The 27,308-nt window shown below is 40.8% G+C and overlaps 1 protein-coding gene across 2 annotated transcripts in view; it reads right to left on the bottom strand.

The window, feature by feature from the left end:
• Positions 1-27,308, bottom strand: part of BLMH (bleomycin hydrolase) — a 41,860-nt gene that overhangs the window by 4,279 nt on the left and 10,273 nt on the right. For both annotated transcript variants that reach the window (XM_023759498.1, XM_014461629.2), the window contains 5 exons: positions 19,129-19,284; positions 18,101-18,259; positions 17,919-17,986; positions 16,992-17,109; positions 14,077-14,146 (listed from right to left, as the gene is read on the bottom strand). In XM_023759498.1, coding sequence (XP_023615266.1) covers positions 14,077-14,146; positions 16,992-17,109; positions 17,919-17,986; positions 18,101-18,259; positions 19,129-19,284 — 571 coding nt within the window. The remainder of the gene's footprint in view (positions 1-14,076; positions 14,147-16,991; positions 17,110-17,918; positions 17,987-18,100; positions 18,260-19,128; positions 19,285-27,308) is intronic.

Raw genomic sequence — 27,308 nt, forward strand, 5'->3', positions numbered from 1 at the left:
AAGGGGTGTGAGGAAATCGAGGCCTCTGTTCTGCTCTGATGGATCTGTCTGGCAGCGTGGACTTAAGGAAGCCGGACTCCGGGGGCCTCATTAAGTCACCGCCAATCGTACACCTGACCGTGAGAACTCCAGTCTGAAGAAAGGTATCCAGGGGAGAAAGCAAAATCCTCACTGGCACTTATGTCACATTTAAACTTCCTAAAAAAATAGTGAGAAGCCACTTGACAGAACATTCGTCATTTAACATGACATTGTGGAGACTATGGAGTAACATGGGAAAATGTTTAAAAGTGATAAAAGTAAAGAACATAAAAATAGCATATCTTCTTTTATTACAACTATGTTACAAAATGAGATATATGGGGGGGCATAAAAAATAAAATTATAATTTTATACAGGAGGGTGGGTGGTTTCCCCCCTCTAAATGTCTGGAATGTTTTATTGCTTTTTTAGCCTTTAAAGATTACCCAAATCATTCATGCTCGTTATAAATAATTTTGGAAACATGGGAGAAGGAGAAAGAGGAGAAGGAAGAAGAGGAGCAGGAGAAAGAGGTGGATGAGAAAGAGGAGAAGACAAATGTAAATTTTAAAACTGCCTACAATCCCTCCATCTTGGAATAAGCCCTCTTCCAATTTTACACAGATCTTGGATAGTTTCTGCATGTAGACTCTATACATTTAATAAAAACGAGATATACGCACTCCTTTATTACAAAGTATCACACGTGCTGTTTTCCAATATTGTTCTTTTCATGTTGATAAAAAAAGTTACTAGTATATCTATTTACATCATAATGTCTAGGTGCTGAATTTATATGGGTGATCGGAAATGTATATCAATCCCCCGCGGCTGGAACCTAGATTGCCTTTTCATGCTTAGGAACAACACTGCTATAAACATTTTTGTAACTAAATCTTTGTTACATCCTTCATTATAATAATGGTTGCAAACATTTTTCCAGTTATGTCATTTGCCTTCTAATTTAGCTTTTCATATCTTCGAATCTACTAAACCTTTTATTTTTATGAAGTCAAACTTATCAATCTTTTCCTTTATGGTTTCCAAATTTGGTAGTATATAAACATTTTTCTGCTATGATAATGAAAAAATAAGAGAAAAAAGTAGGCTGAGCGGTAAGAAAACATTAGAAACACAGTCTCAATGAAAAACTCATCATTCACTAAGGCCTCAACACAGTCTAGCCCCCAATTATGAACATACACAATTTTAACAGATAACTAAAGTAGTGACAATTTATCAACCACTTGTTAGGTACCCGCTGCATAAATCATGCCCTAATACCTTACATTTATAGAGAGCAGCGATTTTCAACCGATGTGCCACAAGAATTTTTAGAACATGAAATATCTGGCAACTACTAAACAGTCAACCAGTGTACCGCAGCACACATATGTTTTAAAAGTTCTTGTGGTATATATACACCAGTTGAAAATCGCTGACAGAGTATGTTGTAAATGTGTAAAATGACACGATCCCTATGAATGGCATTTTGTAATACCGAGAAAAATTTCAAATGCATCTATTTACCCTTTACATTAAGTAATGCCATTTCTGGGACTTTATCCTACAGACACACAGTACTTGCATGCACACAATATAAAACATGCATTCTGTATTTACTTACCCACAATGACAATACTTATTTAGCTTTTACTATGTGTCAGGCACTATTCTCAGCATTGTATATATATAAATTCACTGCAAGACTGTTTGTATCAGCAAAAGTCTGGAAACACCCAAGTTCTGTTAGTGCAGGAACCGGTCAAATAAACTATGGTACATCCAGACAATGGAAGGCGATGAAGCTGCAGTGGCGTGGAAACGTACTGATAAGGAAACTCCAAGTGAAGTGGAAGCAAGATGCAAAGCAGGGTATGAGGAATGCTACCTTTGGTGCACTAACACGCTGGAAAATGTAAGAGAAATGAACAGAAATGGTAGCCTGAGAGAAGAGAAGGAAACAAGACTCCTCTTTACATATGTTTTTGTATTTTGATTTTGGAATTTTATTAAATGTAAATATTAATTGTACTATTTATTAAATGCATTTTATTATTTATTAAATGTATTATACTTTAGAAAGCAAAACACACACACACACACACACACACACACATCTGTAGAGAGCTGACACTTCACAATACAATTTCATATCCACTATCCTTGTTTTGATTTTAATCCTCACAACAGCATAATAAGGCAGGCAGAGCTGTGTAAAGTCACGCAGCCAGTAAGTAAAGCCCACACTCAAATCCAGGTCTTAACTCAAATTCAGTCTTTTTCATGGGGCTCGGCTTCCTCCAACAGAACACTCAACAGCAAAGAGGCAGACAGCTATGGCTCTGGCAACAGATAACAGCGTGTAATCAGCTTAGGCACCTAGCTGTTCGGAACCAGTTTCATCTGCTCACACCGCCCCCCCCCCACCCCCCATATCAATGGCCATGTGCCTAGTTTTCATAGGGTCTGCTTAAGAGGTCTTTTGTCTCTTTAAGTCAGATGCCAAGTGCATGTATTCAGAAGAATGGAGAACAGCAAGGGCTGGAGGCTAACTGCCACCCCCCCCCCAACAACAACAAAAAAACAAACAACCCACAACCAGAGGAAGGGAACCAAAATCACCACTTCTGAGACAGACATTTGGACAGTGATCTGAGAAGGGGGTCCTTTTTCCTCCAGAGTAAACACAAAAGTACGCGGTGAGGACACAACTCCTGCTCCTGCACCTTTTGCTGATAGCATCCTTAGAGCTGGGTATGAACTGTGGCCTCTTTCAGAAATAAGTTAGAGAAGATGCTGTCTCCCTGGTAAGTCTACTAGGAGACAGGCAGGGTGGAAAGTGTGGTAGGGAAAGAGAGATGCTTTGATTTGTGGGTTGTGTTTCTTTAAACCATCAAACCACAACGAAGTTCAGCAGGAGAAGTTGCACTTCCTGCTGCGAGTCCAGAAGCCTGTCCCCCTCGGCTCAGGAGGGGAGGCGACACCCCAGTCTGAATTCCCCTCCCTGGGCAAGTCTGAGCACACGATTCTGCCAGGATCTTGCTGCGGGACAGGAGAGGGAAATTCAGGTGTCATCCAAGGTCCTGTTTTCCCGAAGAAATCCAATGACTTCTCTCTGACCCCAAACCATCACTCCTCCTATCTGTTTCAGGCAAAGCCTCATTCTGATCGTTCCTCCAGAGCCCCACGGATGGCAGGCCGCGTTCTTCCTTGGCCTGACGCCTCAGACCTGCCCAAAGAATGCTGCACATGCCAGGAGCGACCCTTCCCGGCTACCGTTTTACTTCCTTTCCAAGAAAGCCACAACCCTAACATCTTTCCTAAAACTCCGCTCACCCCTGAAGAATTGCCAAGGAGCCTCACATTTCTCATCGCCATCTCCCATGCAGTTTATCCCCTATAATATTTTATGCTTATTCTTGTGTTTATGGTTTACACATTTGTTCTTATAATACATGACTAACACCGTATGCAGCAAGATTTACAGCCACAATCGTCCCAGTTTCAATCCCCCCGCAACCCCCAGCATTTGAAGGGATTGAGGACTGAAGAGGCATCACAGGACCGCTGGGCTACCACCATCCTCCACCCCTCCGAACGTCTCCAAAAACTCTTAAAACCCAACCCCAAAGCCTTTTCCTTGACTCATTCTCTGACTGCTCTGATGTAGTGCTATTTACCACCAGGTTCTCCCTGACGTCATCTAGTCCCCTGGCTTCTCTGACTCCTCCCCTGTTCCAATAACCTCAGCTGTCATGTCTTCCTACTGTCTCCCCACCCAGGGAGCCCTCGCTGGTTCTTCCTCTTCCTGTCATCTGCCTTCTTGGAGAAATCATCTCTTCTTTTGCTTTTCTCGGGCTACTTATCCTATGTCTTACAGCCTGAGGAGCACGCCAGGCATGTCGCTGTGCCACTTCCCAGGCCCCTCACATTCCCTTCCTGTGTCCCAGGTGAGCATCAGTTCCTCTGAGGGTCAGAGACATTCATTTCACCACGGACTGTGCACGGTTCCCTGCATCCCGTCAACAAATGGGAGGCGATGCTATTGCTAATGGTTCCCCCTCAGCACTGGGCGCACTCACCTCCTCTGCTTCTCACATGAAACGAAGCCCACATGACGAGTCATCCACCAGTAAACTGTGCTGTAGCGTAACGGCTGCACCAGGTCCTGCCTCCTTGGAGAGCTAAAGCTAGAACCAGGGGTAGGTCAGCCCTCCTCTCGAAGGGAAAGGTTAAGGAGCCTTATGTTCTCGCTCTCCTGCCCTCGTTTGTCTACAGACAACATTAACAACAGTCACAATGAGAGCTAATGTTGTGAGCACTCGTATCTGCCTGGCACAGTTCTCACAATGGAGATAGGTACGATTATCATCCCCATTTATAAAAATTTTATTTTTGTTAATCCTCGCCTGAGGATATTTTTCCATTGATTTTTTTAGAGAGTGGAAGGGAGGGGAGGAGAGAGAAAGAGAGAAACATCAATGTGAGAGAGACACATTGATTGGTTGCCTCCCACACACCCCCTGACCAGGGCCAGGGATCAAGCCTGTAACCAAGGTACGTGCCCTTGACCGGAATCAGTCCGAGGGCTGATGCTCTGTTCACTGAGCCAAACCGGCGAGGGCTCTTACCCCCGTTTCATAGCCAAGGAAACTAAGGCTTAGTCAGGTTCAATGCCATGACCAAGGCTATACGGACAAAAGGTAGAATTGCCAGGATGCGTATCAATGTAGTCGGCTCCAGGTTCTATGCTTTAAAGTCCCCATCCTTCTCAAACAAATGCAAACACAGCTTGGAGACAATCTGGTGAAAACAATAGATCCTCTCTACAAGAAAGAGCAACACACGCATACAAATCTATGTTAAGGGGGGGGTGGGGATTTCTCCCTGAAACTGCCGCCTGGACTCAGGTCTCTTCCCACAGTTGCCTCCTCTCCTCGTCAGTAGCCCTCTCCTCGTCACGCAGTTTGATGAGAAGGCAGGAGCCAATCTGAGAGCACATGCTTCCTGTTCCACGCAAATGCACTATCCTTAGCCCAGCCATGCAGGCTCCTCAGTGAATAAAAATGGAGGATGAGCAGTCCCTCTGCAGGAGCTCAGATACCCACACTGGATGGCAGCAGCACGTGTCCCAGGCCTGGAGAGAGGAAAACCCTGAGGTGACACAAAAAATTTGTGTCCTGCCCTTTTCCAGGAAACCAGAAGCCTCTGCTTTTAGCTCATGTAATTTTCTCGTTTCAGCAAATTCAGCTCAATATTGTCTGTAAGTTACTATATTTGTGCTAGAAATCCAAAACTGAATCTCAAACAGATCTGCAAATAATCAGTTATCTCTTACAGGCAATGGACATTTTTAGGGAACCTGTCTGTGTGAAATTAAGAAATCTGAATCCCAATTCTCTGACACTGTGCAACTGAGTACGTCAAAACTTCTCTATAAGTTTCCAGATTTTCCCCCCCACATAAAACACGGGTATAAACACTTTTGTATGTGGGGCGCGGCTACAGTGTTTTGGCCAGGTTCAAGCCTCAGACTAATGAAAGGACAGGGTCCTCTCATTGCCATGTGCAAGTCCCAGCTGGAAGGCAGGGCCCTCCCAGCACAATTATAGCCAACAGCTATAGCTGTAAGCTTGAACCTATGGTCCAAACACGTAGCCCCACGTGCCTTGTGCTAGAGTTCAGGTGCATGTAGTTGAGTAGGGTTGGAACTCACGAGAATGCTGTAAACAACTTGATCACACCCCTACTTTGCCTCGTGGCATCTGCTATAAAATAAAGACATGGCTTGTGGGTGCGGGCGCTGTCTCCTCATCAGGGAGCAGCGTCTCACCGAGACCCAGCTTTCATTCTCGTCTGTCTTTTCTCAATACTTTCACACCCCCCCGCCCCATCACCTTTGGCCGTAACAAGTGGTGCCCGAACAGGGACTGAGTTCTGCAACCAGGGACTGAAGTCGTTTGGCCATAACAAGTGGCGCCCGAGCAGGCCCCTTTGGCCGTAACAAGTGGAGTCCGAACAGGCCTGAGTTCAGGGGAATTAAAAAGTGGTCAGGTGAAAGGAGGCTCCAAGGCACGCGCAGAGAGTAAGCTTAAAAAACAAAAGTAAGAAAATAAGAAGTTAAGCTTAAAAAGCAAAAGTAAGAAGGCCAAAAACCAAAAATAAGGTAGGGAGTCGAAGTGTGGTAAAATTAGCTCGGTGTAAAACATGGGAATATGCTTAATTGAAGCATTTTTAAGTAAGCATTTTTAAATTTCTAAGGTAGAAATAAGCGGAAGCAACTTAGAGATTGCTATATAGCTGAAGGCCTAGAGAAAATTCCTGATTCTATCTTCAGTTTGTAGTAAGCTAACAACTGAGGCCCAGCAAATAGCAGAAAAGAAAGGGGTGGAAGCTACTCCTTCAGCCATGTTTATGGCTATGTTAGCATAGAGACATAAATGCGGTAGAAATGTAGAAATAAGTGGTAGAAAATAAGTAGAAATAATCTGTAGATAGAGAAATAAGTGGGGGTTGCAACCCAGGAAAGGTTTGGGCAAGGGCAGCCAAGCCGATCTATAGTTCATAGTTAGAGGTAGAGAAATCAGTAGAATAAGCGGTAGAAATAAGCTGTAGAAATAGAGAAATAAGTAGAAATAAGTGGTAGACAGAAGCAGTAGAAATAGAGAAATAAGTAGAAACAAGGAAGGTTTGGGCAAGGGCAGCCAAGCCTACCTTTAGTTCATAGTTAGAGGTAGAGAAATAAGTGGTAGAAATTAGCAGTAGAAATAGAGAAATAAGTAGAAATAAGTGGTAGAAATAAGCAGTAGAAATAGAGAAATAAGTAGAAACAAGGAAGGTTTGGGCAAGGGCAGCCAAGCCTACCTATAGTTCATAGTTAGAGGTAGAGAAATAAGTAAAAAATAAGTGGTAGGAAATAAGCTGTATAAATTAGCGGTAGAAATAGAAAATAAGCAGTAAGAAGCAAGCGGTAGGAAGTAAGAAAATAAGAAGTTAACAGGAAGATATAAAATAAGGTGGAAATCTCCTAGGTTTTGTTTAAGCCATTATAAAGCAGAAGGTGGCTGTGGTGGTTGATGTTTAAGGAAGTAATTTTTATTTCTGACCTAGACTGTAAGCTCTTGCAGCAGTTGCATTGGTTCTAGGCTTTGGTTATCTTTGCTTGTGTGACCTGGTAGCTCCCTGGGCCTTTGGGTCTGTGTGAGACCCCAGACTCAGAGTTGGAGGTCTCCAGCTCTGCAGGACCGAGGGTTGCTCGTTTCCATGCAGCAGCGGCTAAGGAAAGAAGCTGTGAAGGGACCAGACTTTGACCGGTGTGGACAGGGCTGATGTGACTGGGACTGGTGCAGACTCAGTGTCAAGGTCAACCGTCCAGGCAGCCTGATCCAGGGAACTAGTTTTGCATCAACGACATCTTTGCATCGGGGGCATTTTACTACGTTAGTGACCGAGGTATCAACATAGAGTCAGCTGAAGAAGATGGCAACTGAGGCCAAGTAGATGTTAGAAAATCAAGTGGAAGCTATGCTAGCGTTGGTGAACTGTCAGTTTTCTGTAAAATCTTGCGGAGCTAAATCTAAGGACTTTGAGTAAGATATCCTGAAAACGTTAAATGTTTGTAGTTTGGTTTTGCATGGGTATGGCTTTGTTATTAGCCAGAGTTTTGTTCTCTTGTTAACATTGCTGTGTTTATGCTTTTGTTAATAGCCAGAAGTCTGTTTTGATGATGCTGAATAATTTGTTTAGAGTTTTTTGGATAATGTAAATAGGTGTGTTTAAAAACAAAAGTAAAGGGGGATATGTGGGGCGCGGCTACAGTGTTTTGGCCAGGTTCAAGCCTCGGACTAATGAAAGGACAGGGTCCTCTCATTGCCACGTGCAAGTCCCAGCTGGAGGGCAGGGCCCTCCCAGCACAATTATAGCCAACAGCTATAGTTGTAAGCTGGAACCTATGGGAGTTCAGGTGCACGTAGTTGAGTAGGGCTGGAACTCACGAGAATGCTGTAAACAACGTGATCACGCCCCTACTTTGCCTCGTGGCATCTGCTATAAAATAAAGACACGGCTTGTGGGCGCTGTCTCCTCATCAGGGAGCAGCGTCCCACCGAGACCCAGCTTTCATTCTCTTGTCTGTCTTTTCTCAATCCTTTCACCCCCCCACTCAGGATCACCTTTGGCCATAACACTTGTACATATCCCGAGTTACTCTACGTTGAAGTCATGAGGAAAAATAAATACAAATACTTTAGCAAACTTTGAATTCTTATCAAGCAAGATGCTATGAACTACGTGTCCTGAGGATCTCTGACAGAAATATGGAATAGTCATCAAACTCTTTAGAGTTGTATAACAGTGTACAGTTTGAAAACTGCTTTCACACATCATTTCATTTGATGGATATAGACAAGCTGTAGGACTTCAAAAGGAAGCAGTAAGTATACATGTTACTGATAGAGAATGTGAAATATAAGGAGTTAAATTACTGTGGAGCATTTACAACCCAGAAAGTGGTAACTGTCTCCTGGTTCCATAGTGTAATGTTACATGAAGCCTATGGTGAGGTTTGTACCTCGCTGTGGCCATATCTCCAAAATCACCTGGGTAATTTGGCTGGAGAGGCAATTAAAGGCCATACTACTGGTTTTCAGGAAGCAGAAGTCTAGATATAACCTGAATCACACATACACACTTCTTTCCAGATTAGCCTCTAATATGCCAAAGTCTCTGTAGCTGAAATCATCCTGAGACTCCCCTGTAGGAGGAAGTCTGGAAATTTTACTAAAATGAAATCAGAAACAGAGAGGCTTATTTATAAGGAAATATGAAGAATGCAGGTTAAAATCAATATCAGATGTTCATGTATCTGAAAGGCACAAAAACAATTTGAAAAATGGAACATCAATCTTGGTTCAAAATTAAAACCAGGAGAGACAGACTTTTAGAAAATACAAAGATTTCTTACAGTGACCATTGAAGAAACAGAAAATAACACTCGCCTGACCCTCACTTAAAAACTGTTATTTAGCCCAGCCGGGGGGGCTCAGTGGTTGAGCATCAGCCATGAACGAGGAGATCATGATTTGATTCCCAGTCAGGGCACACGCCAGGGTTGCAGGCTCATTCCTTGGTAGGGGTTGTGCAGGAGGCAGTCGATCAATGCTTCTCTCTCATCACTGATGTTTCTATCTCTCTCTCCCTCTCTGAAATCAATACAAACACATTTTAAAAAGAAAGTTGTTATTTAGCATATTAAGAAACTAGGCTAAACAAGCATTAAGAACTGTGCTGTAATTCCACACTCACAGCTCTGCTGTTCCAGACTTCAGGGCTGGAACGCCATCGCATGACTATGTGAACCAATCATAAAGAAATTCCATCTAACACTGGTTCATTAGGGAGACCATCTAGGAATTTATTAACTACCGAAAACACTGTTATATGCATGGTAGAATGTTAACTACTGAAACTGGGTGATGGGCCCATGGGTGGGGGAGGTGTTCTTAATACTATTTTGTTTACTTTATATACGCTTGAAATTGCCCATGATAAAAAATTAAGAAAAAAATATTATAAAGCAGCATTTGCAAAATAATTCTGGGGAATTTAGGGTGATTATATATAGGTCCTTACTTGCCCAACTCACAATGTACTAACTTCAGACATAAACCCTCAGGAATCCCCGGCCCTCCCTCATATTTGCAGCCAAAATGGTGCTTTAAGAGCCCTTTCTCCTGACATCAGACATTTACACGATGTCTTCAGATCCTTTATACAGTTTTATGTCCCTCAGTCACTAGTTTCTGGTAAAAAAAAAAAGATCATGAAGTCACCTGTTATTCCCATGAGGGCACTAGATGCTACACTAGAACCGAGAAGCTGAGAGGAAGCACGGAGTGGTTAAGAAAATGGGCTCTAGTATCGGAGCAGGGTGACCTCGGCTTGAAGAGTATGAAAGTTTAACAAGTCTAAACATTTTTCAAAATGAAAGACAACGTAACATGTTCCAAGGTCTGTTCCTTCATCCAATTTGAAATCTGTTTCTGACATAATCCATAAACAAGTTACAAAATGCAGAGTCAAGTATTTCAAGAAGCAGGGGAGGAAAGAAAGCCATGTTGGTTGTTCAATTTGTTAGATATGCATCCAATTTTCAGTCCCAAGAAATTAGCCTTCACCAACATGAAGTAATCCAAAGGGCCCAGTAAGACAAGAATTAATTTCTCCTTTAATATCTCTCATGGTAAGAATGATTTACTTAGTGGTCTCTGGACAGGAAGGACCATGAACATGACCAAGGGGGAAAGACTAAAGCCAAGACTGGGGAGAGGGCAAGGCTGCCCAGGTATCTCTCTTCTCTTTACCTCTAGCTTGTATTGTTAACACTGCTTTTTTAGAAACCATCAATCTTTTTTTTTTTTTTAAGTTTTTACTGATTTCAGAGAGGAAGGGAGAAGGAGAGGGAAAGAAATATCAATGATAAGAGAGAATCAATGGATTGGCTTTCTCTTGCACGCCCCCTACTGGGGACCGAGCCTGCAACCCTGGCTGGTTCATGGGTGGATGCTCAACCACTGAACCACACCAGCCATGCAGAAATCATCTATCTTAGCCGGCAGAAATCCCAAAAAGAATGGTAACAAACTATTAACAATGTTATCTATAAAAGCAAAATGCCAGCAATGCTGTTTAAGGCTGTCACGTCTCCCTAGAGAACACAAACAGAGGCTCTGCCTCAGGCGTGCTCGCCAATACCAACCAGGATGACAGACAGGAAGGCCCTGCTGGGATAAACACACATCACCAGTGTAACAACACGCTACACACGCTCCGAAGGTCAGGCCAAGTGTGCCAACTAAATTAGATCATGTTTTCTTTCCTTCCTTCCTGTTAAGCCTTCATTACCAAGAACTATATGGGAATAATTTATTTTGGCTTTGAACCAACTATTCCCTACCCCCACTCAGTTCAATTTCTTATCTCTTGGCTCTCTACTGAAATGCTTTGCTCTGTATAATCTCAGGCATTTCGGTTATTCGAAAAACAAAGAAGTTACTTTAATCTTAACTGGACAGCTGCAGATTTCACCAGGAAGGATTACAGGCAGATCATCGAGATCAAGACCTCAGCTCTTTCAGCATACGGCCTTCTGTATCCGCCAGTTCTGCTCCCATGGACTCAACCAACCGCAGATGGAAAATATTTGGGGGGAAAAGTTATGTTGTCGCTGATATAGTTAGGCATACAATGGCTGTGTCTGTACGAAACACAGACTTTCTTTTCTTGTCATTATTCCCTAAAGGTTACAGTATAACAGATACTTACAAAGCATTTACACTGTATTATGTATTAGTATATACTATCTAGAGATGATTTAAAGTATACAGGAGGGTGTGTGTAGGTTTTATGCAAATACACCATTTTATATAAGGGACTTTCACATCGGCGGATTTTGGTATCTGAGGGGGTGCTGGAACCAATCCCCTGTGGACACAGAGGGACCACTGTAATAACAGAAAGAATTAGTCAGCAAAAACAAAAGTTGTGCTGAGTTGGAGTAGAGAAGTACAGCTGAATGGAAAAGAAAATTAGCAAAGTGGCCAGAATCCTCTTTAAGAGTAGGTATTTAGGTTCAAAGTAATAAAAACAATAACTCACACTATCCAAAACACCAAGTATTTGCCTGGTTTTACAAGTGTTTATCCTCTCTTAAATGGACCTCAATGCCATCTACAAACTCAGTGACTATTAAAGATAGAAATATGTCACAGAAGCAAGCCAACTGATCCAGGCTCATCTAAACAAACCATAACTTAAGTCCTTTTCCTAGACACTAACTTCTATAACAAACCCAAGTACAGGGACCAAATCAGACCAAAATGAAACGAGCTATGAGGTTCATCTGAAGCAATATCTTATGTTTTGAAATGTTATAAATAGCAAATCCCTTCCATTCAAGATAAGCTATTCCCTTGCATTCCTTTCTTAACTATCTTTAATTTAGAGATATAACTAAATTGTAAATGGTTTATTTTTAAACTTTCTGCTAGCTTTAAGATTTATACCCCTCTCCACATGATCCCAATGTGTATTTGCCTTAGAATGAAATTAATCTTATAAGAAATCACCAATTAAAAAACACGTTGCAGCCCAGGCAGGTGGCTCAGTCAGCTGGAGTGTCGTCCTGAGCACCAAAAAGGTTTCAGTTCGATCCCCAGCCAGGGTGTGTGCAGGAGGCCGCTGATGGGTGTGATGTTTCTCTCACACCTTCATGTTTTTTATCTCTCTCTCTCTCAAACGAATAACTATATCCTCAGGCGAGGATTAAAACAGTTTTTTTTCTAAGCAAAAGTATATGCTGCACTCGAATAGGTAACAGTAATTTAACAAGCTCCTCGGAATCACAGAAAAACAGAAATCACAGAAGGGGGGCGTGCAACTATCTTGATGAACAGAAATGCTCTAATAACGCTTGTGCTTATTTACATAGAAACACTGAGCTGCTGAGCTTCACAGCAGAACAAGGGACAGTTAGCCAAACCCACCAATGACCATTTCATGGGGAGATGAAGACTTGGGGCGACAGATGGCCTTCAGGTTTTGGCCATTATATATAGGCCTGTGCTGCCCAATCGCAGAAGACTGTCAAGTTCAAACTCAATAGGCTCTTCTAAGACAGACGTTTTCACATTTAAACACTGAAGCTCCACCTCACTTCTAGACCTCCACACTCCGCCTCCCCTTCCACCTTTCACCTTTGGAAATCCTAACGCTCTGAGGAACATAGTTGGAAAAATCACTGTTCTAAACAGAGGGAGGCAACGGGCCAAGATTTGCTGCGATCTCTATTTTCTTTTTTTAAAGAAAATTTCCAAGTGTCTGGGAATCTTACTAGCTTCCCTATCACATCCTCCCAGTCTTCTATCTAGTCCAGTAAGCTGTGATTAATGTGCTTTTCCTAGCCTGAATCCACTGGCTGAAAGTAAGGAATATGAAATCTGAAAAAGAGCGGCTACAAAATAACACTAGCACACAGCCCACGTGCAAACACATGCACACATGCATAATACTCTATAGTAGTCACCACTTTTGGTGTGAAACCGTAAAAATTAAAGCATAAAAGCTCCTTAAAAGGCTTTTATTTATTATGAAAAACAGTCTTTAAAAACATGGTCTCAAAAATTTGCAAGAAAAACATACCCTAAACCAGCGGTTCTCAACCTGTGGGTCGCGACCATCGGAAAACACATATAGCATATCAGATATTTACATTACGATTCATAACAGTAGCAAAATTACAGTTATGAAGTAGCAACGAAAATAATTTTATGGTTGGGGGTCACCACAACATGAGGAACTGTATTAAAGGGTCGTGGCATTAGGAAGGTTGAGAACCACTGCTGGGCCTAAACTGTTAATGGTGATGTGTGGGTGGTATATTAGAGATTTTTATATTTTTCTTATTTATCTATTTTTTTTTATTTTTCTACAACTCATATATTACATGTGGGGTGTTTTTTAAGTCTAATTATTATCATTTACTTATGACTTCTGCCTGGGTTTTGTCAGAATAAAATAGTTCTAAACAGTAACCAAAACATTCTTTTCCTCTAGAAAAGAGGAAAAGACTCCTAGAGTCTCCAATAAATGCCTAAAGTTTCTTGACAATCCCGCTCTCCCACTCAGAGGCTGACTTCTAGAGAGTTAGTGCAATAGATGAAAATGCACCCAGTGCTATATAGCAAGTGTCTTGGCAAAGGGCACTCAACTTCTCATTGGCCAAGGTGATCTGGTACAAAGAGGTCTAGTAGGGTTTGGAATGGATGCCAGCACATTCTGGTCTGTGTCAACCTGGGGGATTCAGGCACGCTATTTTGGTCAAGAGGATACTGGGGGCAAACTGGTTCCTCAGATTTTTCCCGAGAAGAGTCTATCCAATGGGACCCGAGACTGAAAATTCCTCCTCATTGGGGCTGCTTTCTACCCATATCTCTTGAGACAGACAGCAGAGCAGACTCCAGGCACCCTGCGTTGGTATTGCCAGCTTAAGCTCACCTTTGTGGCCATGCTCTTCACCCCATGAGTTCTCCACTCTCCATTTCATGAATACACCATTCTCATTATCCTGCAAAAGAGTGGATAGTTTGAAACCGGATCTCTCCTGCTGACGTGTCATGTTAATTTTAGCTTTTCTTCAGCCCCTCAGGAGAAACAGCCTCCTCTATACAGCCACGATACACATACATGACAGGGCCATGTCTTTTCTACTGTAACTAAAGGGATACTCCTATAGAAGTGTTTGAAGCTCTTGGGATAAAAATGCAATGAACCTAACAAAGCAATCATATTATTTTCTCCTTTACACTGTAGTCTATACAGAAAACAAGCATGTTAAAATGCTAGTTGGCTAAGAAATATGAAATACTAAATTACTAAAAGCAGTGAACACCATCTGAGGCCAGGACTCTTGCTTTTAATTGATTAGCGTTCTTTGCCAAGGCATTCCAATGTATTTATTTTAGAAATTATTCTAAGATCCGGTCAGTTTAAGAAAGAAAACACATTCTCATCATTGCCTAATTTCCTATTTAAGTAAACCAAGTACTGACACTCTCCAAATGAGTGCTTTTACTGATTCAGTTACACTCATATTAAATTTAATACAATAGAGATTGAATGGCTAAGCAAAAGTAGAAAGACTGTCTTCATAAAACAAAACCCAGGCAGTACACTGTTCTCCCTCTTCTATCTTCGTTAATAAAATAAGGTCAATTTTCATCTTCTTAAAGGGACACTGATACACATCATAAAAACCTTCACTTAAAGGCTTTACTGTCGTTACAGAGAGGGAGAAGAGGCTCCATTTGGGAAAAGACTTTTCTCCTTCATGCTTAGCCAGGGCATTCACTTATGTCAAAACAACTTAAATCTTTGTAGCATGAGAAGAGAGCTGGCTCCGAATTATCTCCTAATGATTTCATCTGTCAACTCACACTTGCACATAACCGCATGAGTCTCATCTACATGGGATTTGACTCTATTCTTGGCAGGTTTCTTGGATCTCTGAAATTTTCAGTCTCAGAAATAGCCAACAACCAAACCCACAAGTTCAAACATCCATATCTGTACTACCCCTGAATTTTAGCCCCAGGTACCTTTAAAACTGCATCACTAAACTATACATTCTAAGACTAACCTATTAAATGTCTGTTTTGGTTTTCTGTTCCCCCCCATTTTAGTCCATCTTTACTTTCCTTTTAAATACCACGGTCAGCATCTATATTACCTAAGGTTACTTATTATAATAAGTCTGAAAATGCTTCCTCTTCTTTCCTTTGCCGATGAATTCCTGCATGACCTAGATCAAGATGTTCTCTGTCATCTACCAATATAGAATAATACCTGGACCTTCCTCACAGGGACTCTAAGAAATCAGCAATAAGAAAGAATATCCCAAAATGCAGCAACCAGCATTTATCTTTGCATTACCATTCAAATGCAGTGCAAGCTAGTTTTAGTGGTCAAAAACTCAAACTGGAGCCCTGGCCGGGCGGCTCGGTTGAAGCGCTGTCCCATACACCACAAGTTTGGAGGTTCGATTACTGGTCAGGGCACATACCTAGGTTATGGGTTGATCTCTAGTCAGGCTCCGCACGGGAGGCAACTGATCGACGTTTCTCTCTCACACCGATGTTCCTCTCTCTCTCTCTCTCAAAATCAAGAAAAGCATATCCTCATGTGAGGGTTAAACAAACAAACAAAAAGAAACCTCAACCTGGAGGGAAGAGAACAATCTCATTATAAAATTCCAGGTGAGATAATATAAGTTCTGCTTTACACTATTAGCATTAGCATATAAAGTAGCTCCATTTCCTTGAGGAAAAAACAGCAGGTTAATAAACCATGCCAATAAAAGAGTGAAAGTTCCAGAGAAAATGATATGGTATGTATATTTTTATTTCTAGATAAGTATGTATGATTATTAATTCTGAAAAAATATGAATATTTCTACAACAGACGGAAAATAAAAAGCCAAACCTCTCCTAGAAATGACAAGGTCTTTGGTTTGTTTTTTAACAGTTTTCTAAATAATTTAAAAGTTTCACCTTAATTGAAGGAACTTTAGTTATAAACACTGAATTTAGTAGGTCCAAACATAAATATGAACAACGTAGTATCTTAGTAGTATTTTATTTACGTTAGTATTTTATTATTTATGGTATTTTATGAAAAGTTCCTTCTGATGTCGTTATTTTGTGACTTCTTTCCAGGAATTAGACAGGTTAGAAAAAGAACACTTTCGCTTGTAAAGAATTTAAGTAGTTTGAAGTCTTTTCTTCCTTATGATCCCTGAGCACAGGTGTCAAATAGCCTTTCTACAGCCTAGAAATGGGGAGGCTTCTTTGTGAAAAATAAAGTCTCAGCTGCTGTTTCCAACAGTGTGTCCTAGAAATAGTCATGTTACTATTCAGAGTATTTCATAGGAAATTCAAAATACTTTACATCCAATTTCCCGAAGCTCTGCATAAATCCAGTAATGGATGGGCATGGAGTCCACAAATTACTGTTACTGACATTTTACTGCAGAAGAATCTGAATGACAAATGAAAGGAAGGTAAGTCTGAACACACGTTATCAAGATATGAACACTTTCAGGGCACATTTCAATTCCTCATTCAATAGAAGTTATCTTCTCCCAGGTTCCCTTCACACCAAGAACTTTCAAAGTTATAGAAAAGCAGTTACTTCCTTACTCCCTGCTGACCCAAATTCTGCTCCCCATGGAAAGTTCCTATTTTTACTACCTCTGAGTTGCAGCCAAACCTCAAGTGACGGAGGTACAATGTCTTGCTTGGAAGCTAACTTTTCACAAAGAACATCTACACTAGGAAGCTCTGATGGATAAACAGTCTGCAGGAGAATGCAGGTCCACCCGTGTAAACACTGTGGTAGGATGCTGAGCGTCATACCTTCTCTGAGACCGCAGTGAAGACCATGGCGTGGGTCATAAGTGACTCACCGAAAGTCAACCTCTCAGCTTTATTCATGTTCTTCAGGAAGACCACCAACACTAACTCATGGTCATAGCTGGAGATAAAAAAAAAGAACAGAATAAAGAGAGTACAATCAAGGGGGAAAGAGAGCTTCTGGTTGTAGAAGAAACAGAAAGGGCCCAACAGCTCCATGTAAATAAGGGCTGTAGCTCTTCAGAGAATTGAATATATGCAGAATTCAGTCTTTCAATGGCGCTCCATTCTCTAGTGTCACAAGAGTACTCCAGAAAACACAAACTTTCCATCTCAAAAGTTGACAAGATGACCTTGGATTGTTATTTTGGCAATAAAACTTTTTAAAAAAAAGCTTTTGAAGTAATTTATTTCAGTAATTTACACAGTAATCAATTATTTTTTTAAGTGCCTTTCTCATATGGAATGGCTTTTTAGGAATATCCAACAATTTCAATGCAGACATGGAGTATGATCTTGACTTCCCAGGTCAGAGCATAGAAGTATGTGGAGTTTTGTTAAGAGTCTTCAAGCTCTACATAGGGGTCCTCAAACTACGGCCCGCGGGCCACATGCAAATACAAATATTGTATTTGTTCCCGTTTTGTTTTTTTACTTCAAAATAAGATATGTGCAGTGTGCATAGGAATTTGTTCATAGTTGTTGTTTTTTTAAACTATAGTCCGGCCCTCCAACGGTCTGAGGGACAGTGAACTGGCCCCCTGTTTAAAAAGTTTGAGGACCCCTGCTCTACAAGATGGAAAGAAAGAAACCCGCCCTCAGGCCAGCCCTACTCTTTGGGTGAACCTCGGCCGAGTCATTTCGTACCAAGAGTGCACTCCCAAAGCAACAACCCACAAACGGCTTTCTATTTTAAATTCTTGCACTCACACATTCATGTCACTGAGGCCCAGCTTGCCATTGAAGTGTTTTCCAACATCACAGCCAAACCACACAGCCTAGAAATAGAGGAAAGAAGAAGAAAGTCAACATAAATCCTATCTTCCTACGACACCAAAGATGTGGAAGACGAGGTTTTAACCCCAAAGCAGAAGACACAGAACAATACCAACCTCTCCATCTTTGATGGAGGCAGCAACCATCTTTTTCAATAAGTCAATGGGCTGGTTGTTATATAGAGTTTTTCTCCCTCCAACCATATTGCTTAAGTAGTCCACCGTGTAAAGTTTGTTGTACTTGTGCTGGGGCCGAGGGTCATTCACTAAACAAATCTATTGAGATCAAGAACACGTTGATGAGAACCTGAAACCAAGAATGTCAAGCAAGACACATACGTCTCCTCTAAGTTCATATGTCTGCATCAAAGCTCATCACCTCTGCCTACAAGAATAAGCATTACAAATATATTGCTAAATAACAGGGAAACGAAAGGTGGCAAGGTCACCGAAAGAGTTCATTGCATATTCTAATTAGCCCAAGGGACACATTTGGGACCTGCATCTTTCCTACTGGCAAGAATGACCCCAAGAGTAATTCTGAAGAACTGCATGCAGTAAGGCCAGATGGAGATCCCATCACTGTAAGATCCCTGCTTTCAAGTGACAAGACGGGCTCAACACCTAGCAATACCTCAACGGAGTTGGGATTCCAATAATAAAACATTTGCTTATGAGAGGGTCAGGAGGACAATAAAGGAAGGGCGTCTCTGGTCATCTTGCTAGGCAGTGGAGGAGACCTGAACGAGGGCAGGAAAAACTAGGATGGGACATTGCTCCCTCCATGAGAGTCCCCAGAGCGGGGGGTGGGAAGGGTACATCTCAGAGGTACTCTGAAACCAAACTAAGAAACATTTTTATTGTCTTTGCGCCTGGGAATGATTCTGGGCCCCAAACCATGGAAGATGTGGGAATTAAACTGACTGCTAGCCTACAGTTAGGAAAGTCTCTGAAGAGAGGCCATGGGAATCCCGATATGATCAACTTTATTAAGTCCATCAAATACCTCAGAGGAATCAGGGAAAAAACATTTTAGTTCCTAGTTTGATGATCATGCATGCTAACCCCGGAATCTTACAACCTTCCTTGTAGTCAACAGGCATTTGAAAGTAAACAGCCAGTGGCTGCCAGTGCCAGTCTCCAACCTTATCTTCCATATTGAAGAGCGGCTTGACGTGTTCCCTGTAAAACTCCAAGGGTGTTATGGGGCCAATCTTCTGATAATTTTTATCTTTGTCTCGATACTCCCAGGTGAATGTCTCTGGTGGATTACCCAAACAGATGCACACCACTCGGAATACCTGCAAGAAAGGAGGAGTACAGATGAGCGATGGCTAGCGGAAAGTGTTATTTACCTCTTCATTTTCCTCAAACTTAGGAAATGTAAGAAATCAGTGGCTAAATTCAAGCCAGAAATGTCACAGGAAGTCTAATATTGTTCCAAAAATTGGAAGGTTCATGTTCAGGATTTGGTATCAGTCAACTTCTGAATTCTTAAATAAACACTCTGAACAATGCAATTCTGAAATATTAATATTCAGTGCTTAGTATTTGCCCTGCAAATTAAACTTCCTTAGCCAAGAAGCTGCTTACCACTGATACATAAGACCTGGGTTGCTGCTCTGCTGATTACATTTCAAGTGACAAATAATGACATATATTTTATAAATGGGTTTCCTTCCCTTCATTCTTCTAAGTTTTGCTTTGATTGTGACAGGGGTCTCCACTCAGAGAAAAGTCATTAACTTTTCAGTTGAATGACAATGTCTGATAAAAGTATTATTAGAAAAAGAATAACTTTTTAAGTAGTAAGGTACCACTTTTTGGGTTGTGAGACCATACATATTTTCTAATGATGTCACAACACCTTCAAGAAAGCATCATAACAATCAACCTTTATATTATTTTCATTGGAGTATAGAAAGTACTTCTTCTCTTTTTAAAAAAGTATTTTTATTGATTTCAGAGAGGAAGGGAGAGGGAGAGAGATAGAAACATCAACAATGAGAGAGAATCGTTGATTGGCTGCCTCCTGCACGCCCCACACTGGAGATTGAGCCCACAACCTCGTATGTGCCCTGACTGGGAATCGAACCATGACATCCTGGTTCAAAGGTTGACACTCAACCACTGGGCCACGCCAGCCTGGCAGTACTTCCTCTTCTCTATCAAATTTGCTATATCTTTAAAAAACAACAACACTATAATCTGCCCCTTCTTTCTCCACCCCAGTCACCACTGTGATCCAGTTTCATCACTGATTATCTGCATTATTTGAACATACATTTGTATACTCCATTACCTTCAAGAGCAAAGAAACTTATATTTAAGTGTGCCTATTTTGTGCTAGATACTAAATATCTGTTAAGTTTATGTAATTCTCATAACACTCTCTTAAAGTATAATTTTCCCTCCTTCTAACTTTTTTTCAAAAGAGATCAAGGTTCAAATTAAGTAACCTATTTAAGGTCACATAGCCAGTAAATAGCAGAGCCAGGCTATGAACGGAGGTCACACACAGTAAAAAAAAAAATGTGCTTCTTGGGTATAGGGTTTAAAGGGGAACATTTACTGAACATCTACTATGCCGTACTACAATCTCTGAATACTACATCTCTTATTCCTCTAAGTGATAGATGTGGTTCCCATTTTTTTTTTACAGATAAGGAAACCAAAATTCAGGGAAATAAATTGCTCGACTGATGTTACAAAGCCAATAAATGGCCGAATTAGGATGTGAATTCTGAATTCACTTTAGTGCTCTTTCTATAACACCACGAATTAAGCATTTAACATTTACTATCACTTTCTAGGTTTCTCCAAAAGATGATAAACTTCTTACGGGTAAGGACCAGGTCATGGATACTTTGTGTCTCCTACAGCATCTAGCACTATATCTGACCTAGAAATAATAGCTGATCTGAACATTGTTCCGTTCTCCACATCACTACAGGATGAATAATTTTAGAAGCACCACTTTCTTTAAGTCACTTTCCTGTTCAACAGTCAGGAATGCTTCCTTAGTACCTCCTACAACAAATCTAAACTCCATGACCTGATTTATTTTTTTACCTTTTCTAAAACTTTTTTACATAGGCATAACTTACATTCAGTAAATAGTGAAGTACACTAACCTTAAGTATACAGATCAATTCAGTTTTTTACATATACAGACACCCATGTAACTACCATGCAGATCAATCTATAGAACCACCATGCAGATCAATCTATAGAACAGCTGCCCTTTGCAGTCAGTAACCCAAACCCCCCTCAAGGTAAGCCCATTCTGACTCACATACCCATTCATTAGTATCGCCTGTTCTTTAACTGTATGTAAATGGAATCATACAGCATACTCTCCTTTGTATCGGGCCTCCTTTGTTGATGGAATGCTATGAGATTCACTTATGGTGCGGTGAGTATCAGTAATTTGTTCTTTATTGCTGTGTGCTATTCCATTGTGTAAATATGTTACAATTTCTCTACTCTCCTAGTGATAGACAGGTGAATTGTTTTCAGTTTGGAGTTATTACGAATAATGCTGCTTACAACATTTTTAACTAAATAGCTTTTAAAGGGGTTGAAGGAATTTATATGCTCACCAGCAAAGTAAGAGAGTTCCAGTTGTTCTGCATTCTTGCCAATACATGGCATTATAACTTTACTTTTTTGGTGGGTATGTAATGTGGTTTTAATTTGCATTTCCCTGACAAGCATGGTAGGATTTTAAAGGCTCTTACAGCTTCACCCATCCTTATTTCCCATCCTGGACTCTGAACCCCTGCCAGGCTTATCTGTGTCTATCTTTACTGCCTGCTCAATGCACTCAGCTCACTGTCACCTTCGTAACTTTGTCTCTGTGTTCCTCAGACTCCCATCCTAGTCCCATGCTTTAAAGCTCAGTGCAAGACGCCCCTCCTCCAGAAAGTTTCCACCAGTTATTCCAGCTCACATTAACTGCCCCCTTTGCTAAATACTTCTGGCATAAAAATGTAACATTCCACAGTGCCATTTACGTTTCTCTAATGTCTCCCTCATTGGCCTTAATCTACTAGCGACAGGATCTGGGTCTTAGAATATCCTACTGAATCCTAGAAGAACCACATTAAAAACACTTTTCTTAAATCCAAAGTTCTTCTCCAGTGACTGATGTGAAATTTGAATTTAGGAATTCAAACTGAGCTTCTGCTCTCTTTAAAAACACTCTGATGACGAGGCCTTACTCACATGTATAGGCAATGTTTCCCTAGACTCCAACATCCAGAACTAGGTCATACATGCCAGCGCCAGTCCATTTCTGACCAATAGACCACGGATTCACACCTGCCACAAGCTGATTACAGTAGATTATCACCTATCAATTCCATTTATAATTAAGAACACATCCTTCTTTTTCCTCTAGTTAAAGGAAGAACAATGGCTCCCAAAATATTGTTATTTTCTCATTTCATAGATTAGAATCTTATACATTGGCAAATTCTGTATTGGATGGAGTGATTGCCTAACTAGTTTTTTTAAACTTCAAAATCAGGTGTACCAAGTACAGGTAAGATTAGGGTAGCCAGTCCTACGCATGGTGTAGTCATTCTTGGAGCAGTGGAGCTACTTTATCTTTTAAATAATGTCCTCCTAATTCTATGGGCTATTTCTATCCCTATGATCTCAACCAGGGCAAGAGGATCACAGAGGATCACCTGAGCCAAATCATAAAGGTACTCTAAAAGCAGGCAAAAGGGAAGGCTGAGAGAGCAAAACAAAGCGATAGCCTATAAGAAACACACCTCTCCTTTGACCTCCGCTCTGGAGAACGCTCTTCCCTCACTTTACTCTCCTCTCCCTTCAGAGATGTCGCTCCCACCTCTGTTCTAAAGAGAATCATCTATGCCTGCCTGCTTTCCTAACCCCCACTCTCAGCACACCATTTAAGGAACTTAGTTTTGGGTACTCCTTAGCCATTCTTGAAGAGTTGAACAGTCAGGACTTCTCCAGATTGACTTCCAGGGAAGTTCATTAGATACCCAGTCCCTACCTGGCTTCCTTACCCATTAGGGAATGTACACCCAAGATTCCCCAATTCTTAGTCTGCATCCACATGTCATCATCAACCGCTGAAACTGCAGTGTAGTTTTCTCTTCATCATCCCCAGAGCATTCTAGGCCTCAAAAAACCTTGGAACACATTGGAAACTGATACCACGGTTCAAATTTATTCTCCGAACCAAAGCTAGAAAACAAGGGCTAGGTCTGCCAATGACATTAGACCTATAATTAAGGGTAAAGAGACTCTTAATCCAGGTGTTATTATGGAAGACAGAACCTGCTTCTACTGTCTTTTAACAAAGGCAGATTAAGCTACAGAAGAAGTTATGCTTGCCTTTCATTTGTTATGCTCTGTTTTCCAAGACAGCATCTTCCTTTGCTAGGATTTACTGTGTGGTTTATGAGCCTGAACCACCTTAGAGCATCTCCCTTTTAATGTTGTATCATTCTCAGGTTGGTTTCCACCACAAAAAAGAAGCAGCATGGCATCACATTAGCAACTGTAATCGAGCTACTCTAGCCATGGATTAATGAGCGCTGGGATTCACATGGACCAGAGAGTCATTTTGTATTTGCACAGCATCAAGGCCAATGATGCTTTATGGCAAATGGCAACTTTATCCTGAGGACATTGCCACTGGTAACTATGGTCAAGACAATGACAATGAGATGAGGAAAGTTTTACAGACTTAAATGATATGTATTTTCAACTAGTAATTATTGTCACATGTGTATGAACATCTGTGGGATTTTGATCAAATCTCAGTCATCCAAGGGTGGTTTTTCCAGGTCAGTCAGGCCCAATGAAGATTAAGACAACAAAGTGAATTTCTGTGTACTCTGAAATACATCCTAAATATAAATATGAATGTTTTACACTATAATTTACATAGTACCTTATTGTGCACTTGATTCCCTATCTAAAGTAAAAAGTGTTCAATCATTTCCTCCTTCTCCCCCCAACTACAGTAGAATTCTATACTGAATCCTTTTGCAGGATAAATTCTTATACTTTATTGCATATGTTTTATAAATGTGAATTTTTATCAAAGGTACATATAAGGAATGAATGAGAATAAGGATGGCATCCCTTTCTCTTGGATTTTAGTAAAACTGTGATTTTAGACATGCTGCATTGTTTTATATCTAAAGCCATTCCCATTCAAGTCAGTTTGTATCACGCTGGAAGGAATATCTGGCTCCAGGCCAATTAACAAGAGTTAATTAAACAAGCTCTAATTTTAAATAATCTCCAGGGTCCCTGATACTGTATTTTCTTGATAAGAGACTCTGCTGTTCTGAAATAACATTCCCTGTTCCCAAAGGTACAAAACCGGCAGTGAGCTCTGCATATCCAAGTGTGCTCTCTGGTGGGCAACTCGGGAGTGTCACCGGCTGCTCATAAAGATGCACTTGGCATTCAGGACAAAAAAGATACCGGACACGGAACACAAGTCATTATACAGAACTGAAGACTGTGAATAATAGAAGCAGGATGGGAAACAGGAAAAAGGAAAAGGACACAGAAAGCATGAGACATGACACATAGGGAAAAAACTGTGGCTCCCAGTTTAAAGACAAATGATGTGGGATTGAGTTAATTTCCATCCCCATGGTAACTAGCAGACAGACATTGAGTGAGAGGAGGAAGGCAGGATGGAACAGTTGACAACCAGTCATAAATACTGACAACCAGTCATAAATACGTAGGAGGGCGAGAGTTTAAAGCCAGCTAGCAGTGGTTCTCAACCTTCCTAATGCCGCGACCCTTTAATACAGTTCCTCATGTGGTGGTGACCCCCAACCATAAAATTATTTTCGTTGCTACTTCATAACTGTAATTCTGTTACTGTTATGAATCATAATGTAAATATCTGATATGCAGGATGTATTTTCAGGGGTCGCGACCCACAGGTTGAGAACCGCTGATACAGGCAGATACAATATTGAATTACCGTAAGGTCTAAAGCACTGGAGAAGCATTAGCTACGCCTACTAGAAAAATGCATAGTTACACTGTCCTTAGTAAGTTATTAAGGACTCCAACTTTTTAGTTTTATTGATGGACAAACTAGGCTCAAAGGTAAAATGACCTATTGATCAGAGTAGAATGGCCACAAGTACATGTAAGTGGTTACAGAAAATAGTTGAACTTTGAAGAAAGTTCAGTGCTGCTGGTAAATGAGCTAGTTCCAAGAGGGAAGGACTAGGGACCTTGGTGACCACAGAGAAAGAGGAAAGAAGGGAAGACAGCTCTCTACCGCTTTCTGGTGGGGATCTGTTTTTAAAATAAATAAAAAACCCACAACAGCCTGGCCTGCAAAAGCAGGCAGGGAGATACTTTCTGGAGGCATTATATATTTTTTCAGGCTAAAAAAACACATAAAAAGGTACATTTAAAAAGTATGTAATGTTAAAGGAAATGAGCGCATGTGGGGAGCTCCACATAGATTATAATAGTCAAATGATGATCTTGAAACCACTTCTAGAGTGTTTTTTGTTTTTTTGTTGAGTGGTTTTTGAATCAAAGAAATCGAAATTTGGTCTCCAGACCTACTGAGTCTGCATTTTAACAAGATCTCCGGGGTATTCATACACACATTAAAGTTTGAAAGCACTAGTTTAGACCACATCTATTCTTTCCTTCCTCCAAGGCCTTGCTTCTTCCATTAGTTCTCTCATTTATATATCCCTTTCCACACACTGGTTCCCTCACACAGCCCCAACCGACCAAGGCCTTCTCTCATAGCTGCAAGCCCCCTACTTCAAGATACCCCAATATCACCGGTTCTTTCCTTTCCCTTGTCCCTACATCAGCCTGGTCCAAACCACTATAATCTCTCATGTACACAACTGTAAGAGCCTCCTAACTGGTCTCCCCATTTCCTCTCCTCTTGTTTTACAATCCATTCTCAAAGCACCAAAGGGAATTTTTTAAAAACAAAAATTAAGCCACAACACTCCTCCGTGTGACCCACCCCCCAATGGTTATCCCAACTCCTTATCATGGCCTATAAGCCCATATGGGTTCTTACTTCCTCTACAAGATCTATTTCAGCCACTCCCACATTCTTTCCAGGCTCAAGTCACAGTGCCTCCTTTCCATGAAACTTTCTCCCAGTATTGGCTTTTGCACTTACTCTCCACTCTGTCTGGTATGCTGTGTCCGATCTTTGGTTGCTGGTAGCTGAATTCTTCTCATTACTTATGTCTCAGCTTAGATTTATCCTCAGAAAGGCCTCTTTATTCTCCTAACCCCTTCCCCAAATTTTATTATACTTCTCTATAAACAAGCTTCTTGTTTTGCCCTTTAATTTTTTTATTGTGACTTGGCTGTATCCATTGCTCATTTGTTTTGCTTTATATTCAAATTTATTTAAACTAAAAACAAAAACAACCAAAATAATTCACCCATTTCTCCCACCCACCAAACCCACACCTCTGGCAACCTGTTCTCTGTATCTATGAGCTTGGGTTTTAAAAATATATATAGATTCCACATATAAGAGAGATCATTTTGGTATTTGTCTTTCTCTGTCTTATTTCACTTAGCATAATGCCTTCAAGATGCACCCATGTTGTCACAAATGGCAAGACTTCTTTCTTTTCTTGTGGCCAAATAATATTCCACTGTGTGTATACATATATAATACACACATCTTCATCCATTCATCCATTGATGGACATGTAGGTTGTTCCCATATCTTGGCTATTGTAAATGCATGCTGCAATGAACATGGGAATGTAGCTATCTTTTTGAAGTATGTTTGTTTTCTTTAGGCAAATACCCAGAAGTGGAACTGCTGGATCATATAGTAGTTCTATTTTTAAAATCTGCGGACCTCCAGTATCCTCCATCGTGGCTGTATCAATTTACATTCCCACCAACAGTGCATAAGGGCTCCTGTTTCTCCACTTCCTTGTCAACACTTGTTACTAGTATTTCTAGTCTTTCTGGCTATTATAACAGGTGTGAAGTGATACCTCATTGTGGTTTTGATTTGTATTTCCCTGATGATTAATGATATTGAACATCTTTCCGTGTACCTGTTGGCCCTATGTATGTCTTCTTTGGAAAAATGTTTATTCAGATCTTCAGCCCATTTTTAAATCAGACTGGTTTTATTTTTGTTTTGCTATTAAATTGTATGAGTTCTTTACATATTTTGGATATTAGCCCCTTATTGAATATATAATTTGCAAATATTTTCTCCCATTCAGTAAGCTAGCTTTTCAGTCTGTTGATGGTTTCCTTTGCTGTGCAGAGCTTTTTAATTGTATGTAGT

The sequence above is a fragment of the Myotis lucifugus genome, unplaced genomic scaffold, assembly GCF_000147115.1.
Source record: "Myotis lucifugus unplaced genomic scaffold, Myoluc2.0 scaffold_157, whole genome shotgun sequence".
Lineage (NCBI taxonomy): Eukaryota > Metazoa > Chordata > Mammalia > Chiroptera > Vespertilionidae > Myotis > Myotis lucifugus.